Source organism: Bacillus rossius, chromosome 1 (assembly GCF_032445375.1).
Source record: "Bacillus rossius redtenbacheri isolate Brsri chromosome 1, Brsri_v3, whole genome shotgun sequence".
In the NCBI taxonomy this organism is placed as follows: domain Eukaryota; kingdom Metazoa; phylum Arthropoda; class Insecta; order Phasmatodea; family Bacillidae; genus Bacillus; species Bacillus rossius.
The window spans coordinates 95,825,304-95,843,277 of record NC_086330.1 but is presented as its reverse complement, the minus strand read 5'-3'; the positions used below and the strand labels follow the sequence as shown (position 1 = coordinate 95,843,277).

General features: G+C 33.8%; 1 protein-coding gene across 3 annotated transcripts in view; it reads left to right on the top strand.

Annotated features, from left to right (window-relative positions):
- Positions 1-17,974, top strand: part of LOC134540437 (DNA topoisomerase 2) — a 132,864-nt gene that overhangs the window by 7,537 nt on the left and 107,353 nt on the right. For all 3 annotated transcript variants that reach the window (XM_063383190.1, XM_063383207.1, XM_063383199.1), the window contains exons 2-6: positions 8,283-8,451; positions 10,958-11,138; positions 12,460-12,703; positions 14,716-14,928; positions 16,957-17,130. In XM_063383190.1, coding sequence (XP_063239260.1) covers positions 8,304-8,451; positions 10,958-11,138; positions 12,460-12,703; positions 14,716-14,928; positions 16,957-17,130 — 960 coding nt within the window. In that variant the 5' untranslated portion in view covers positions 8,283-8,303. The remainder of the gene's footprint in view (positions 1-8,282; positions 8,452-10,957; positions 11,139-12,459; positions 12,704-14,715; positions 14,929-16,956; positions 17,131-17,974) is intronic.

Below are 17,974 nucleotides of genomic sequence, written 5' to 3'. Positions count from 1 at the left end.
CCTTTCTTTTGTGATACCTTTCTCTTTCTTTTCATTTGAACTCTTCATAAAGTACTGGATTATCCCTAATTTTATTTCTTCGTGCCATTTCTGCTTCTCTCTTTATTTTTTAACCTCTGCTAAATCCTTCTCAGATAACTTTTTCTTCTGTGTCATGTTTTTTTCTGAAAATAATGTAAACATTAGCTTAGGAACTTTTTGTGCAGTATTTCAAAGTAATGTGTTATATTCTGGACCAAAAAATTAAAAATACATCATTTTATGTTGCTTAACTTCAATAATCCATGATTATTTGCACATTATGTAGACTACAAACATAGACACAAACTTTGTACCTGCATAAAATATATTGTGTCTTTAACTAAGAGTTGCAACTTAACCATTTATTAAACAATTTTTAAATTTTGACACACAATAATAAAATATAAATAAACTTAAATTATAATTATTTACTTTGGTCAGCAAAATTGTATTATTTACATTACGAAAATTTAAAGTTTTATAGCAAAACATATTTTTTTTGTATCTATTTCATAATATTCACATGCCAGTTAGTCATGTCGCAAATATATGGACTACGTGTTGAACCCTGTTGTAACTATACCTTGAAAGCACACAACTGATACTATTCTCCAAAATAACAATTTTCCTTTAAAGTGACTATCAAAATCAGGAAATTAAGTATGAGAACAGTGATTATAACAACTATGCCTATGCCTGTGTGTACTGTAGTAAAGTTTGGAAATGAATACAGATAAAGTAAAATTCAAAGCCTATTATGTCACCTCCGTGAATATTGTGTCACCTCCATGCTAGATTAAGAACATGGAGGTTACATTTTTGAAGTTTTATTTATACACAACCTAACCTAAAACTTACTCAAACACATTGTCATGGATTTCATTTAATAACATGTTATTCAACCTAACTGTAATGCAAACCTTTTTTTTTTTAAGAAAAGAACAAGATTTATTAAAGCCATGGAGATGACCACAAATAAAAATACTCCTCAATAATCAAGTGGAATCTCTTAAATAAAACAATACAAACACATACCTGCCTGTCTTTACTGAAACACTATACAAGATTTCTACTCAGTGTTTTTTCCCACATGGCTTCTGAGCATCCATACACAATCTAGTGAATTTTTAAGGAACTTATATTTGTACCATGGAGGTGACATTGAAACAAGGAACAGTAAATGAAGTTAAAATTGCTTAGATAATAGTCTCAGTAAAATTATGACCTTTATAAAGCAGAACTTCTGGTTTGTATCACATGCCATTTTATGTTATATACAGGAGCACAATCCTTTATCCGAAATGGTCGGGACCAGCAGCATTCCAAATTTCGGAATATTTCGGAATTCGGAATTTTAATACAGGAGGCCTAGTAAAGCCAAGTTAGGCTATGTCAGATGTATTAAAGATTTCAAGCAACATAGTACAAAAAACAACAAAGTACATAACGTAAATAAACACTGCAGCATAAATAAATACCTGAAACAATCACCAAAATAATTTGTTTTTAACAACTGATACTGTAAAACATCTGGAGAATGTTTATGGTGCGTCGTCATCGCCGCCGATGTCGCCCTCAACTCGTATGTCTCGTGATCGGCTGGGAGCAGGATTTTCCTTCTTCTGAGATGAAGCAGCACGAATGATGGCATTTTTAAATGCCTCTTGAAATGTCACTTGTTTTGGTTTAGGCTTCTGACTAAGCAATTTTTCTTTAATTGCATACACAGACATTACTTCTTGCGCACTTACAAATGAACGTTGCTCGAGTCCTGCAATTAACTTATCGCACAGTGTAACCATGTCGTCAGTTGAGATCTTTTCACATTTTTCTTCTACGTTGTCGTCACTGTCATCTGCATTCTTTTCAGGGTTTAAAACCATTCCTGCAAGTTCGGAGTCGCTTAATGAATGCACAACAGGTACAGCCTCGTCAACATTTAACATTTCTTCAATGTCTGCTACCTCAAGTTGACTGATGCTACTGTCTGGTACGTTTTTTGCATAGGAAACAAGGCTTGTCACAATCGCTCATCAGTACATGTTGAAAATCCAACAAAGTCATCGCCATCGTCTTCTTCGCAGTCAAAAACCGTTTTAGGCCAAAGCCTATTCCAAGCATGTGTTAATGTTGATTTTTCAAATAAATTCCACGCATTCGCGATAGCATACAGCGCGTCTTTGATACTGAAATGATTCAGGAATTCTTTAATTCCCTCTCCTCTATTTACAGCAGCTAGCATGCACGTCATGAAGTTGTTTTTATACTTGCATTTCATGGAGCGCAAAATTCCTTGATCACAAGGCTGTAATAAAGACGTCACATTGGGCGGTAGGTACACACAAGAAACATTGTTTTTAACTATAAGTTCTGCCGGTGGATGTGCAGAGCAGTTGTCTAGGAACAACACAACAGGACAGTTATCATCCACTTCACTGCAATGAGCTCGTGCTGATGGGACAAAATGGTTGTTAAACCAGTCAGTGAACATCTCACGAGTGACCCATGCTTTTTTGTTCGCGTAGTAATTCACTGGTAAATTATGCACACCTTTTAAGCACCTAGGATGCTGGCTTTTTCCTATAACTGCCAACTTCACCTTGTGTGTACCTGCTGCATTAGCACAAGCAAGAATAGTTAATCTATCCTTAGCATCTTTATATCCAGACGGCGCATTCTCATCAGCCGGCGCCAGTGTTTTCCTGGGTACATAGTGCCAGTACAAAGCCGTTTTATCAGCATTGTAGATCTGTTCAGGGCTGAGGTTTCCATCTGCAACAATCCTGGCAAATTCATCTATGTTATTTTCGGCTGCCTCGTGGTCTGCTGAAGCTTTTTCGCCACGTATTTTCAAATATTTGATGCCGTGACATTTCTTGAATTTTTGCAGCCAGCCTTCTGAGTACTGACACATGCCTTGAATTTCTAGTTCTTCGTGAAATTTTTTCGCTTGCGTAATTATCATTAGGCCATTCAATGGCACGCCTTCACTTCGCCATTGCCGAATCCATTCCATCAACACATGGTCAACATCTTCATTTTGTGCCCTATGCATTGTTTTCCTACACTCCATTGCTTTTCTGTCGTCACTTTCACTAAAAAACGTAAACAATTTGTCTTTTTGTTTCTTCAAATCGTACACAGTTGTAGTTCCAACACCGTATTCTTCTGTTAGTTGTCGTACAGGCACGCCGCGATCAAGTTTTCGCAATAATTCCACCTTCTGAGTTATTGATAATGTTAAGTGTTTTCGTTTTTTTTCGCTACCACCCATCTTCATATCGGAATGCCTTTTTGCCATTGCCGTCTTCAAATATGGCAACACGTTCGCGTAACAACATGTTTAACTACTAAACGCGATAAAACAACTCCTATCGTAGCCAAGCAGCAAGCTGTAACTGGCGCTAGTTTTCCAGACAAACGGTAAACACAGCGCCTCGGCATTGCCAAATTGCATGCTGCCTTGCTGACGCAGTGCTGCCAAGTCACTCGCTCGCACTAGTCACGCGATCGCGACTTGAGTTTGCCACACAACTGCGAACAATATCGCGGACGTTGAAGTTTCGAAAAAAAATTCGGATTTTAGAGCTGTTCGGGTTTTGGAATTTCGGATAAAGAATGGTGCATCTGTACCATAGATTTTTACAGCCAGTTTAAAGTTATTATTCTCATATTCTAGATACTTAGGGGTAGTGACAGGCCATGGAGGTGACATTTCAGCCATAAATGCTTTGTTTATTTTAAAATGTATTTTTATTTTAACTATTAAGTGAAGTATTCATCTTCATCCAGAGTCCTGTTTACTAAAACAATGAATTGCAAATTAAAATAATCAATACAAAAATAGTAAAGTATTGTTTACCTAATTTGTCCCTAGATTTCGGAATGACCCTGATATATCATTTACAACTTGCACATCACAAAAGTATTGATGTACTATAACACTTGGATCATGTTTATTATTCTACCTTTAAGTATTTATATTAATTAATTTAAGTTTTGATATTTCTTCACTTAGTGTTTGGTAGGGTTGGAAAAATATCAGGTTTTTTTTAATACCAAACAACTTCCCCCCCCCCCCCCCCCCGCTAGTTTAAACCAGGTTTTTTTATTGTTTAAACTGCCTTTTTGTTTTACGTTAGTTATTTTGGTTCTCAGCAAGTTCAAATGAAAGCCATACAACATCCCACTTTCTGCCAGTCAGGTTGAACCAGAAAAGTTATAACATCAAAGAATTAAGTTAAGCAAATCTGTACAATCTGACTGGGACTTAACCCCAGAAAGGGTAATAGAATTCTCATAGAATGGATGTTTCCCACATAATAGGGATTTACAGTACAGTCAAAGATTTTTGAATTTTTTAAAATCATATATGCATTTATTTCCTCTTTTCTTACTCTGTCGACAATCCACTAATTAATTTAATTTTTACAGGAGTATTTAGCTGGGTATAATTTACAACTTAATTCAGATAATTTTAATTGTGAGATCTTAATTAGTATATCATTTTTTGTTCCTGAATCACAAGAGACATTAACTAGCTAACTTTTGATATCAGAATGTAATTAGACTTGTCATTAAAATTTTTTAAATATTCTATTCAAAAATAAATTATTCAAAACATTTTTTTTATAAAAACCACTTGGTTTAAACCATTGTGGCTCAAACCAGCAAACCCTGGTTTTCGGGAAATGTTAGGTGCCCTTCCAGTAGTTGCTGTAAGTTCTAATGCACTTAGTTTCCTTAAAACATTGTTCATGGACACCCAAGTCTGGTCTTTCTCCTTTTTCTTAAAGCTGGCCTTAGTCTTTGGTGGAATGATAAAATGTTTGAAGCACATCTGTATTTATATCACATATGTCATTCACCTGTGCCAGCCACCATTGACCATATAGACATGTGATAGAATCTGTTGTATGAAGTATTATTTGTACAGCTTTTGTAATGGAATGAATTTTATATTCTGTAGCTTGTGGAAGTAATGAAGCACTTCAGGTTACTCTCTGACACAGAAACAAAACTCCTTGTACCAGTAATTGCAACAGAGTTTGCAAATAAATCAATAAGTTTACTTTTGTGATGTTGAATGATTTCTTCATCTTTATTTAAGTGAAGGTGATTCCTTTTGAATGTTCTTGACAAAATTCAAACATTTCTGCTGGTGTCAATTTTTGATTGGTGTATGGTGGCAGGAGACTTGGTGTTCTCTTGTTTTATGCCACTCAGCTCCCAAATCAAAATCTGTCTTATATTGACTGAAGTTAGTTGATTTTTTTAATTTTATATTGATCAGAAGCTCTGTCTGAAAAAGAAATTACCTTTTTAATATGTTGATGATTTCTTTTGATGTAATTTACGAGATGCTTTTGAAAGCATTGTGCATTGGACTGTAACTGTGTTGTGTTCCAAAGTATCACTTATTACACAAAATCATTGACTTCTTACTTAACCATCTGTTTTCAAATAATATATACATGGGTTAATGGTGACTTGTTGCTTGACACAGTGATGTCCCTGGGCATCATCTTGTAAAATAAAAGTATAATTTTATGAAAAATCATCTTCTATAAGATAGTTTTTTTTCTTTCAGAAATCTTGTTTGAATCTTTGACTCATAGTGATGTTTTTTTTAATGCAATTATCTTCTCTGTAAACAGCTGAAAAAATTCATCTTTAGGCTTGATTAAAGTTACTAGTTCAGTTCTTTCTTATGAGATCCACTGTTTAAAAATAATGTTATCTGGAATTATATCACCTTCGTTTAGTTCTAAAAACAAATAACAAAGCCTCTTTCCCTGTACTTAAATTATTATGCTGAAATTAGCTCTATCCAGCCGCCCAGGGAGCTTGGACGACAAAGGTCTTTAATTCCATGCAAATACAGCAAATTAAGTCATTGTTTTTCTTTTTTTTACATAAAAATATGCAATAATACCGATAGAAATAATAGATACTGACCTTTCTACATGTGTGTACTATGAATTAAAATTAAAACTAGAGTATGAACCATCGTACAGGTTGCACCTGGGTCTTTGAGGGCCTCGAATGTGTGGTTTTCATGGCATCTGTCACAAAAATTTTTTTTTTGAAACCCACTTTGCCAACTCCTACAGATAGAACTCCTATATTCAGAGCTTTCTACATGTGTGTACTTACAAGTTTTGTTTAAGTGTATCAAATAAGTTTGTGAGCAGGTCTGTACTTCCACACATTTTGTTAAGACTATTGCATTTTCAGAGATTATCTTATAAATTGTAACATGACATAATATAATGTTATAACTAAAATAATTAATGCACCATGATAAATAATAGAAAATTATACTTTATAAAAATTAATTTGATAGTTTGCATTTATTTGAAATGTAAATTTAATTATAACTATTACTTGAGATATTATAATTAATGAAAAAAATACATACATACACAAATTTAATGCTCAGTCATTCTCTGCAAAAAAATACTTTTTATGGGATTTTTTAGGTCCTCTAGTTTGACTTGTAGATAAATCTAAAGCATGAAATTTTTACACCAGTATAATTGATACACTATTGAGGGTTTATCTGGAAAAATTTCTGAACTTTAAAATTTGTTCCAACAAAGATATAATATTAAAATTAGAATTATTTTTAAAGAAGTAAATCTCAGGGATGACCTATTTGTAAATACAGTACGTTAAGGTGGCTACACATGGAAAATGTGAAATTTTTAAAGACAAATGTTTAGGTTGAGTTTTGTAATTTGGGATACAATTTTTCTTATATTTGTAATGGAGATGATAAAACTGTATGTTCCTGAATAAATTGGTTTATTTGTTTCATCAACTTGGAATTCACCAGTTATAAGTAATGAAATTTAAAGTAAATTCTTACCAATATAAAAATAAGCATATCTGAAATAAAAATGGCTGCCATCAGAATTCAGTAAAAAGAAAAAATTCAAATTAATATTTTAGGATTCTCTTATTATATAAGAATCAACAAACAAAAAATTATTTAATTATAAAATGGTCAAGCAACCAAATTTTTTTCTAGATCACTTGACATATAAAATGACCCATCTTAAAAGCTACTGCTAAAAAATAACCCTTCGAAGAACATTCAATCTAATTGAAAGTCATATTCTGGTTCAAAATGTACTGAAACAATAAAAGTAATGTGTATACTTATAAATGAAAAATGTGTAAATTAATTTGCAACATTAACAAAAATATATGTGCATTTATTAAGAGCATTTATTGGTCTTGGATTAATTAATTTTCCATATTATTGAGCCGGCCTGAATCTCCATTACCAACAAAGATGGTTCTGATGTCACAATAAAAGTTGTGGGGTTACAAATGATACTACCTGGTGACATACATACTGTGGTGTCAGCAAAAACAAGGTTTAAACCTGCAAAAAAAGGCTTATGTCATATGGTTGGCACCAGTGTTTTCATTTCTGGTGCAGCCTTTTTTTCGAAGTGGAGATAGTATTTTTTTTGGTCTTGTTTTTTCGTTAATAGTACCAGTGTCAAGCTATAAATATTTTTCAATTCTATGCGTCTATTACTTTTTTCTAGTAAATGTTCTTGCTGTCAACTGATAGTCATTTCATTCTTTTCCGTCATTTCGCTCTTATCCATCTCTAAATTTTTTTCTTTGCACCTGATTGGTTTATGTTGTCCTATATTTATCATAAAGGAAAGAAGGCTCATAAGTATTACCTTGCATGGACATAGATATTGTAATCCAGGTCCTTATTATATATGTGGACATAAATAGCACTACAACATATGAATCTGTGGGTGGCTAACTTCATTTTTAATCATTTTTTAGTGTTTATCATTGCAGATCTAGCTTGCTTATGACCAAAATAATTTTAGTCACTGAATTTTTGAGTAAAGCAACTAATATGAAGTTGATACACTTGAGAGGTGTAATAGAACCCTTTATGAGCACAGAAGATAAATAAAACAAACTTGTGAAAGGAAATAGGAACATAATAGGTACATGTGGAAAAGTCAAGTTTTTGGATACGCAACAGCCAAATAAGTAGAATTTTTGGATTTTGGAAACACTTGAAAATCTTTTAGTTCCTGGTCTCTTAAATCATTTTATGCTTCACTTTATGTACAGCATCATGATTTTGTCCATAACTTGTCATGAAAGTTCCTTAGTTATTCCTTGATGTTTACATCAGCACTTGTGTATGACAGGATTGTGAAAGTATTTGTTTGTAAAGTTGAATAGGGATAGTAATGAAAGGGTTACACTTGCAGTGGTGAGGCAGTGCTGGTGAAATGGAAGTTGCTGAAAACGGTGTGATCCCCAATGGGGACCTACACAGTGCACCTAAGAAAGCTTCTTCTAAGAAACTATCTGTTGAGAAAGTTTACCAAAAGAAGACGCAGCTAGAACACATCTTACTAAGGCCGGATACCTACATTGGTAAGTTTTTAAGGTTTATGTTCAATTGAAATTGTTTTATAAATTAAAATGGGTGAATTTTGAATTGCATCAACTAATTTTAAGGCCCTTTTATAACCTAATATTTTGTTCTGCATGATATCTGCCACCGATTAAATTACATTTTGCTGATGGCACGTAAGCTATTAGTTTCCCTGTCAACATGCAGTCGGAAAGAAAAGCATATAGGTATATATTTAAGGGGGAAAAAATGATGTGGTTGATTCTGCTTTCAGTTCATGATAGTCACAGATGAATGGTTGCATTTACACACGATTAAGAAGTAATTATTTATGTTAGAGAGTAGTATGGGAAACGTATATGGCAAGGAAGGCAAGGCATATCATTTAAAGTTCGTTTGATCTTACTGTGGTTATCTTTGGCAACTGTACTTGTACATCCTTCCAGATATAATTGAAGACCTTTCTGTAAAATGGGGCAGTCTTTTTTAATTTAAAAATAAATGTTTTGTTCTTAAAAATTAATAAAAACAGGATTGTGTACTTGTGTACAAGCATTAGATGTTATACTCCTATGGCATTATGAAAAATTAACCTTAAACATTTTAAAACATTTATTTCTGCTTAAAAAACTTAAAACACGGTTTATATACTGTGTACAAACAAACCTTAAACTTATTGAGCTTATTCAACATGGCATCAAATAAATGCATCAATTATATTCTTGAATCTCTACAGTCTATCCCTTACATTTGATTCAAACTACAGGATTATCTCAATTTTAATGCCACTAAAACATATTATTTTAGGTTACCATTATTCATTAATCATGACTATAAATATTAACAAAAACATTATAGAATATTTTTACTATTATAAAGTTTTATTTTTTAATACCTTTAGGCTGTGTATATCCTGTAATGTTCACAAAAGCTATATATATATATATATATATATATATACATATATATATATACATATATATATATATATATATATATATATATATATACATATATATATACATATACATATACATACACACACACACAGAGAGAGAGACACACACACACCAATGAATAGTGCCAATAAACCATCTTTTCTAGATATTTACCTTTAAAAAGGATAAGGTCCGTTCGCAAATACTTCCGTTCACAAGTACTTTCGTTTGTAAGTAATTCTGTTCGCAAGTTGTACTTACGTTCGCACATGCATGCGAGCAACCGAAAGGTAAAGTTTCATTCCTAACAAGGCGCCTAAAGATGTATAAATTAAAAAAAGACATGGTTGGTGCAAGGAAGATGCAGAGAAATACAAGCATAGCCAAAACATAACAATTTTTTGTTTGTGTACACTACTAATGTTTTGTGAAGGAAGAATAGGGAAGTGCAGGGAGGGTTATGGGCACCATTTAAAGCAACTCGCTAACCAGCTTATAATGACTAGTTATGGCTCAATTCACGACCACTGAACATGTAACAGTAAATAATAGCCTACATTTTAATCACATAGGATATAATCATAAGCAGTGGTATTGTATTGATCTCTACCTGTCGTAAGTAGTCCTTTCCTTAATTTAAGAATTTAAGATTTTGAAAAATGGACTTGAAGGTTTTTTGATAGCCCAAAAATATGTTTTAAGCTGAGGGCCTGCTCGGCGGATGGTTTAATGACGAAAGTTAGTAATGGGTGCCACCATATGTAAAGGGCATATGGACCCAGCTGAGACCCCTCTCAGGGTGTGACATAGTCCATGTGGGAACGAGATTTGTACCCTCTTAGTTTTCCATACATACCTTGCCAAGAATGGCCTGCTCTCAGCATTGGCCCTTATACACTTAGTTAATTAATAAGCAGAGAAAAGCTCCGAGGCACGAATCGGTTTAAGGTGCAGTGTGGTCTACATACTTGAACACATGATAAGTTAATGTAGTTGGTGATTAAATACTTCTTAAAGAGTTAATAACAACTGACTTCGGCTGGACTTGGGTCCACCTCGGGAGTGCTTGGCGCTGTCTTTGTGTTGGTAGCATAAACAAAACCCTCTCGGCTTGTTCTATGTAACACAAAACTCTTGGGACGAATATGATAAAGGCTTACAATAAAATTTACGATTAATTAAGGGAGCAAAGTACTGATGCTAGGGCGCTCTCTTGAGTTAGTTCGTGGTGCGCTGTTTGAATTCACACGACTATGTACATCGATGGTATCACTGCCGGGAAGGAGTGGTTAGGGGCGAGACGGGAAGAAAAAGTGAGTGAAATCTGACCAGGCTTAAAGGGTCGAAGCTCCGGTCGACGTCAAAGCATAATCACTTTTAAAAATTTCCAGGGGAGAGTCCTTGCTTGTCTTCTGGGGTTTTTCCATAATCCTCCCCTTCCTTCCCAGATCCCCAGAAACAGGCTTATCGTTCGGCCCTCTTCTACCACAAATCCTGGCTATGCCCATGGGAAGAAACTGCCTCTCTCTCTCTCAGCGAAGTCCTCGGTTTGGAGTGCAATGTTGGTGCATGTTGCGTGTGTTTGCAGGGTCCGTGGAGCTGGTCAAGGAGACAATGTGGGTGTATGATGCGGAGGCGGAGCGCATGGAGCAGCGTGAGATCTCATACGTCCCAGGCCTCTACAAGATATTTGACGAGATCCTGGTGAACGCTGCCGACAACAAGCAGCGTGACAAGTCCATGGACTGCATCAAGGTGGAGATAGACACGTGAGTTTACCTTCATCTTTGCGTGACGTATGTGCCTTGCCATTGTGCTGACGAACATGGAGTCTAGCTTCAGTAATTTCATAGTTAAGTATTGCTGTTACATGCAGACCTACTATTTAAGATAACAAAAATTTACTTCTTGCTACATTATTTTTGTGCTTGCTCAAGCATCAGTTAGAAGCTATTTGCCATTTTCTGTGAAACATATTATAAGATATCCTACTTTGAATGATTTCTCAATTTAAAGTGTATGGTAAATTCTCTCTTTAACGTACCCTCATAAACACACAATTCAATATAATGTTGGTCTTACGAATTGCATGTATTAATCAATGGGCATATATTATCATATGTAGGGATTTTGTGATCAATAATTCTATGACCACTGTAATATTTTTTATTCTTACTGATTTACAGTTAAACTGTATGAGTTCAAACAGCATAGGCATAACTTCTGTAAACACTTATAAAGGAACTGAAAGATGCTGTCTTGGTTTCAACAAACTGTAGGCCATCTGATTTTCTTTAAACTCTTGAGTTAAAAAATACAACCTATGTTACATATTATTGCCCAACTTTTAACATTTTACACTATGTTTGTTATGTCTTCGAAGAAAGAGAAAACATTACCATAAACAAACAACAGGCTCACTACTAAATGGTGCCATGAAAATACAATTAATTTCACAAGATATGTATAAATGAATTGTTTATTTGCATGTATACCATAGTAGACTGATAGTCATGGGTAATAACAGTGTCAGCATTATTACTGCCTAAGACTGAAAATTCTTGAAGCTGCCGACACCTGCAATAAGTGTTTCATGAAAAAAATATTTTTATTGCTCCAACACCACCATCAAAAATTATATCACACAAAGTAAAAATTGAAGAAAATGCAATACATACTACACTTGAAGAGATGAAAATTTCTTTCTCTAATTTTTTTACTGGAAATTTCCAATATTTGTGAGGTTTTTTTTAGTATGTATAAGTATCAGGATATTGATTACTCTGATAAAACATTATTTACATAACAATCTACTAGTTGTATGTAGCCATTTTAGTGTTGGAAATCTGTAGAAATTGACTAGTTATAACATTGCGATTATTTGGCAAAACCCAGCTAAAGTAGTGTCTTGATTTTTTGGTCCATTAAATACTTAATAAAAAGATGTCACTATATTTTTTTCAGCTCTGTACAGCACATTTTACAATTAGTAACAGTTCAGTACTTTCATAAAACTAATGACCTACAATTTTTTTTTGCCAGTACGATATAATGTTATTTTACTGTTTTTTTTTTATGCTTACATTTCAGCGCGACAGATACAATATCTGTTTGGAACAACGGGCAAGGTATCCCGGTAGTGGAACACAAAGATGAAAAGATGTTTGTCCCGACCATGATTTTCGGCCACCTTCTGACGTCTTCAAACTATAATGATGAGGAGCAGAAAGTCACTGGTGGTAGGAATGGCTATGGGGCCAAGTTATGTAACATTTTCAGTACAAAGTTTACTGTGGAGACGGCTGCAGTGGAATACAAGAGAAGTTTCAAACAGGTGAGTGGTTTTTGTACATTCAGGTTAATTTTTTTGGTTTGTTTTTCATGTAGTCAGTTTGCAAATTATGTGTTGTCAGAAAATTAAATAAAAAAAATTACTGTGTTTGAAAACCAGACCGCACGTGTTTTAAAGCTGTGGGGGAAAAATGGCATCAGGAAAAATTTTGAAATTCAAAACTGAAAAAATTTGAGAAAAAAACTACATGATGTGTGGCATTACCATAACCAGAAAATATGCAAGGGCTTCTGTCTGAAGTAAGTGACTTGTAAAACTAACTTTCTAAATCAGGTAACTAACTTGTGAAACTCACATACTCAAGTAAACACGAAATAAATAATTAAATTATAGTTTATATTATTTTTAATTTAAATTACATTATAGATTTAGTTATTCTATTAAGTGGTTCCTACTTCATTACTATTAATGTATTAATTATTAATTTTTCATTTGGACATCAAATTTTAGGTTAGGTTAGCTGTAATAGGTTATTAATAGTCAATTATTCAAATGCATTCTAAGTATTTTTAATGTAGCTAATCTAGCCTAACCTAAGGTCTTCACTCTATTTTAAAATATTTAAATGCAGCCAACTTATTCCAACTGAGTTTTATGGTATCTCACTAACTTTAATATATGAGCTAACCGAACCACTCAATAATGGAAAATTACTGTTAAAAAAATTGAATGATTGGAAATTTGTGTCATGGAGTAAAAGTGCAACTTATAACATCTCCAGAAAGGTGACTTTCCTTCAGAATTACTAATAATTAATTTCAATAGGGTGAGTTCCACTGAGTAAAAACATATAGGTGCAGTTGAACTCCTTTGCTAGTGTTTTCTTCTGAGAAAAGAGGTTTTACTAATTTATTTATGTATGCTTACATTTTAATATGAAAATGGGACATTTGAACTGCACATACAACATTCTTTTCCTGCAGAAAAAGCGTCAACATCAAGTCAGGGAAATATGTATGTCAATTCAGGTTTGGAAAACCGAGAAAAGTCAGGGAATTTTGGAATCCTTAGCTTGTAGCAATTATGTTATAGTTAACCAATATACACTTAATAATTATTATTTGCCTTAATTAAATGTAACTGGCATGATCTGGCAGCAAAGAGAATCTGTGGTCTCTCACAATCAACAAACAAGGAAAGTCAGTATTGGAAAAACAAGTCTGTGCTGGGTTTTTGCCCCGATACCTGGGCCAATATCTTGTGATCAGCAGTAAGCTGAATATCGGCCTTTGTCAGATACCAGTATCGGTATTGGAACGGCCCTACTTTTTAAAGTAATCTTGTCTCAGTTTTTTCCCTGCTTAAATGCACTGTCAAGTGACATGTACTATAATTGTAGTATTAAACATGGTATTCATCTCTCATTATGTGATTATTGTAATAAATCAGTTAATTTTATGCTACTATTGAAAATGTACCAGCCTTTGTATGACTTGCATTATTGCAACAGATCACCTTATTTTTATTATTTTAAGATATGTTACAGTGCCAGGAATACTAACGAAGAAGTTGTTAAGTACTGTATTGAAACTAAATTTTCTATTGCTGTGGAAAAATATAGTGAACATAGACTTTACTTGTCTCGAGAAAAATTTGTTCTTGAATCTTAACTTTTTATGTACGAAAAAAAGGGGGAAGAAGATAAATAAATAATTGACAATGGCAGCCCAGTTCTGGAGCAATGAATGAAAATTTTTGTCTGTTTCATCATCCTCAACTTCTTCCAGCCTGTGACTGGGTCAACTATGTACAATGCCTCTTCTCTGTCACTCTCACTCCTCCATTCCTCCTCCTCCACTCTGGTTCATCTTCTATCTCCTGCACTCCTTAAACTACCTGCTCTTCCCACCTCCTCCTTGTTCATCCTGGGATCATCTTCCTGTGTCCTTCAACTCCATCATTTTCCTAGGCAGCCCTTCTTGTCGGTTTATGCATGTTTATTGGTAACATGGTCTTGGTTTTTACTATTACATTGAGGGTTTTGTAATTTCCAGGTTTGGGCATCGAACATGACCAAGACATCGGAGCCCAAAATTAAGGATTTCTTTGGCTCAGATTTTACAAAAATAACCTTCACTCCGGACTTGACAAAGTTCAAAATGGAAAAACTGGACAAGGATATCGTTGACCTCATGTCCAGGCGTGCGTTTGATGTGGCAGCTTCCACGAGAGGTGTGAAAGTGTACTTGAATGGCAAGCGCTTGCCGGTGAGTTAGTAGTGGCTTAGTATTTGTTTTACATCCATCAAATGAGTAATAGAGATAATAAAAATTTATTGTAGGGTAGGAAAACTATTATGTTAAAAATCTCTTAAATTTCATAATAAAAATTATTTGTAAAGTAAGCTCCATTTAGTCATTTAAAAAAAACTTGCGAGAAAAAGATTTTATTGACAGTTTTAGTTTATTACACACCTGCTTTACAGTTTCACATAATCACCATTCAGTTTCGAGCACTTTTTGCAACTTTGCACCTGTTTCTTTAATCCCTTTGCATAGAAGTTTGCAGCCTAGAAACTAAACCAGTGGACGATCATAATTTTGGCTGTAATTGTTGTCCTACGTGTCATTAAATCAACCAAAATGTAACTTTTCGTTCCAAAAAAGATGACCAAAATTTTTATACTCTAGTATGGATCATGTAAAGTAGATACAGTCAAACCTCATTATTACAAACCTGAAGGGACCATAATTTTAGCACTTTGTAATAACGAGGGTTTGTATTAACCAAACTATTGGGATATCATGACAAAAAAAAATTGATTGAACTTTAAATGCCTATATTTACAATTATAAAGAAAATTATACACACCGTTAGTAGTATAAGCTGGCTTCACTACATGCATGACAATATGTAAACACTGAATGAAACAAACACAATGCAACACTTACAGAATAAATCATAATACAAACTTCAATAAACTTGCATTCATGACACATTTTCTATTCAAACATTTGGTTTAAAAAAAAGCATCAATTCTGGTTTGCACTATCTTTTTCTTATAGGCATTGTTTACCACATTTAACTTTGGTCGTATCTACTGCTGCCGACTCCCTACACATAGTTTTGCCAACAAGATTGTTGCGATCCTTAAACCGTTGTAGCCAACCATTGCTGAACTTGAAGTCTGAAATTCCTAACCTCAATGCTAGGTAGTCTGCCTTCTGAATCATAGGTCCAGAAATTGGCAAGTTTGCTGCACGCATTTCTTAAAACCACTGCAACAAGGTAGCTTCCATTTCTTAATGTTTTGGGCCTCACATTCTTTTTCTTGTTGATAATATGCACGAACTCGCAAAAGCCGATTCAATCTTTTCACGATTTTTTAGTATTGTCGACAACGACGATTGCGGGATGTTAAATTCTCTCGCAATTTCAGTTTTCGTTCTCTCCATTGTCTACTTCGATAATTTTAACTTTAACTTGCAATGTAAGTTTGTTTCGTTTACGTTTTGCAGTCATATTATAAAACAACTAACACTCAAAATTGAGGTTAAGATACACGTGCGTGAACAATGGAAAATATCAGAACTTTTTTCCATAGATTGTTTAAACTTCTACGTATGTTCACTTCCGACGACTAATATTAATAAGGTATAGAGTTCTTTCCTTTTCGTTTTCCGCTTACAACATGGCATCTTTTCTAGTTTAGTTACCTACATCGCCACTAGAGTTGAATTTTTCATCTTGTTTTTCGACCATTTTGCGCTGTAGGATACATACATGTATCTTTGGAGAAACGTTTGTTTACATTACGGTTATGAAGACGATTTACTTTAGACTTCGACGGTGAAATTCGTATTAACCGTTTACTTATACACGTTAACAGCTACTTGAGGGATCAAAACAACTTCGTAATTCATATTAACCGTATTTCGTATTAAAATTACTGAATAACATAGGAAATCATACTTTATTTTCCGGGACTGTGAAAGTACTTCGCATAAACGGGAATTTCGTACTAAGCAGATTCGTATTAATGAGGTTTGACTGTATGTAGTAAACTAAAACTATCGATAAAAACTTTACCTCAATAGTTAATTTTTTTTTAATGATCAAATGTACCTTTTTTTATGATTAGTACTCGTAAGTAACATTTCTTTTGGGATTTTTATATACTAGTACTTAGTTATTTTTTTCAGTCATAAATACTAGTAATTTGCATGCATTTTGGCAATGTAAATTATTCTTTTTAAAGGGTTTTATACACTATAATTGTAATGGTTGTATTGCAGGTGAAAAACTTTAAGGACTATATTGATCTTTTCATCAAAGACAAGGAAGATGACTTTGGAAAGCCTTTGTCCATTGTGTATGAGAACTGTAATGAGCGGTGGGAGGTTGCGGTGACTGTGTCCAATGATGGCTTCCAGCAGGTCTCATTTGTTAACAGCATTGCAACAACCAAGGTATGTTTTCAGCTCCTGCGTTCTGAGATATACAGTAGACACCTGCCTATAACATTTTCCCCATAATGACAATGTATTTATTTCTTGTATAGTATAACATTTTATGAATTATTAATATCGCACATATTAATTTTGTTAATAAATTTCATGAAATGCAAAAAAAAAATTTAAAACCTCTGTGTATTCTATATATTGTCTTGGAAAACAAAATAAAACATCCTTCCATTCCTTGCCATTTTGGTGTGATTTCTGATGTACTTGCATAGTTCTACAATATTTTAGTTCTCCAGCTAGGGGTGTGCGAATATTCGTAAACATGAATAGTTGCGAATAGTAACTGACGAGCTATTCACATTCGTAAGTCAAATAGCAAAATTTAAAATTGTGAATACCGTATTGGCCCGAATATAAGGCGACCTGCAGTTTCAGGAGGCCAACAAATGTAAAAATAATTTTGGTAGAAATTAATGTGAAAATTCATTAGACATACATTTTGTGTTGATAAATCCTTTTTGCATTTATGTATACCGCATTTAACTTTCAGTTTCACAGCTACGTATTACTATTTAGTAGTGTGTTAAACGTAACAAAGCAAACAAAGAATGCAGCTTGCCGGAACAAAACAAGTGGCTAGCTGCCATGGTGAAGCATACGGCCATGAATAACTTCGGTGACGTGACCGCGAATATTTGTCCATGTTACTCTCTGACAGTGTCTCTCTCTGTCCTATGAATTTTAAATAATAATCTATGATAATTATGTTGTTTGAAAGGTTTTTACATAAATAAAGAGTGGATTACTGTGAAATTATTAAAATAGCTTTTGAAGCAACGTACCAAATTCA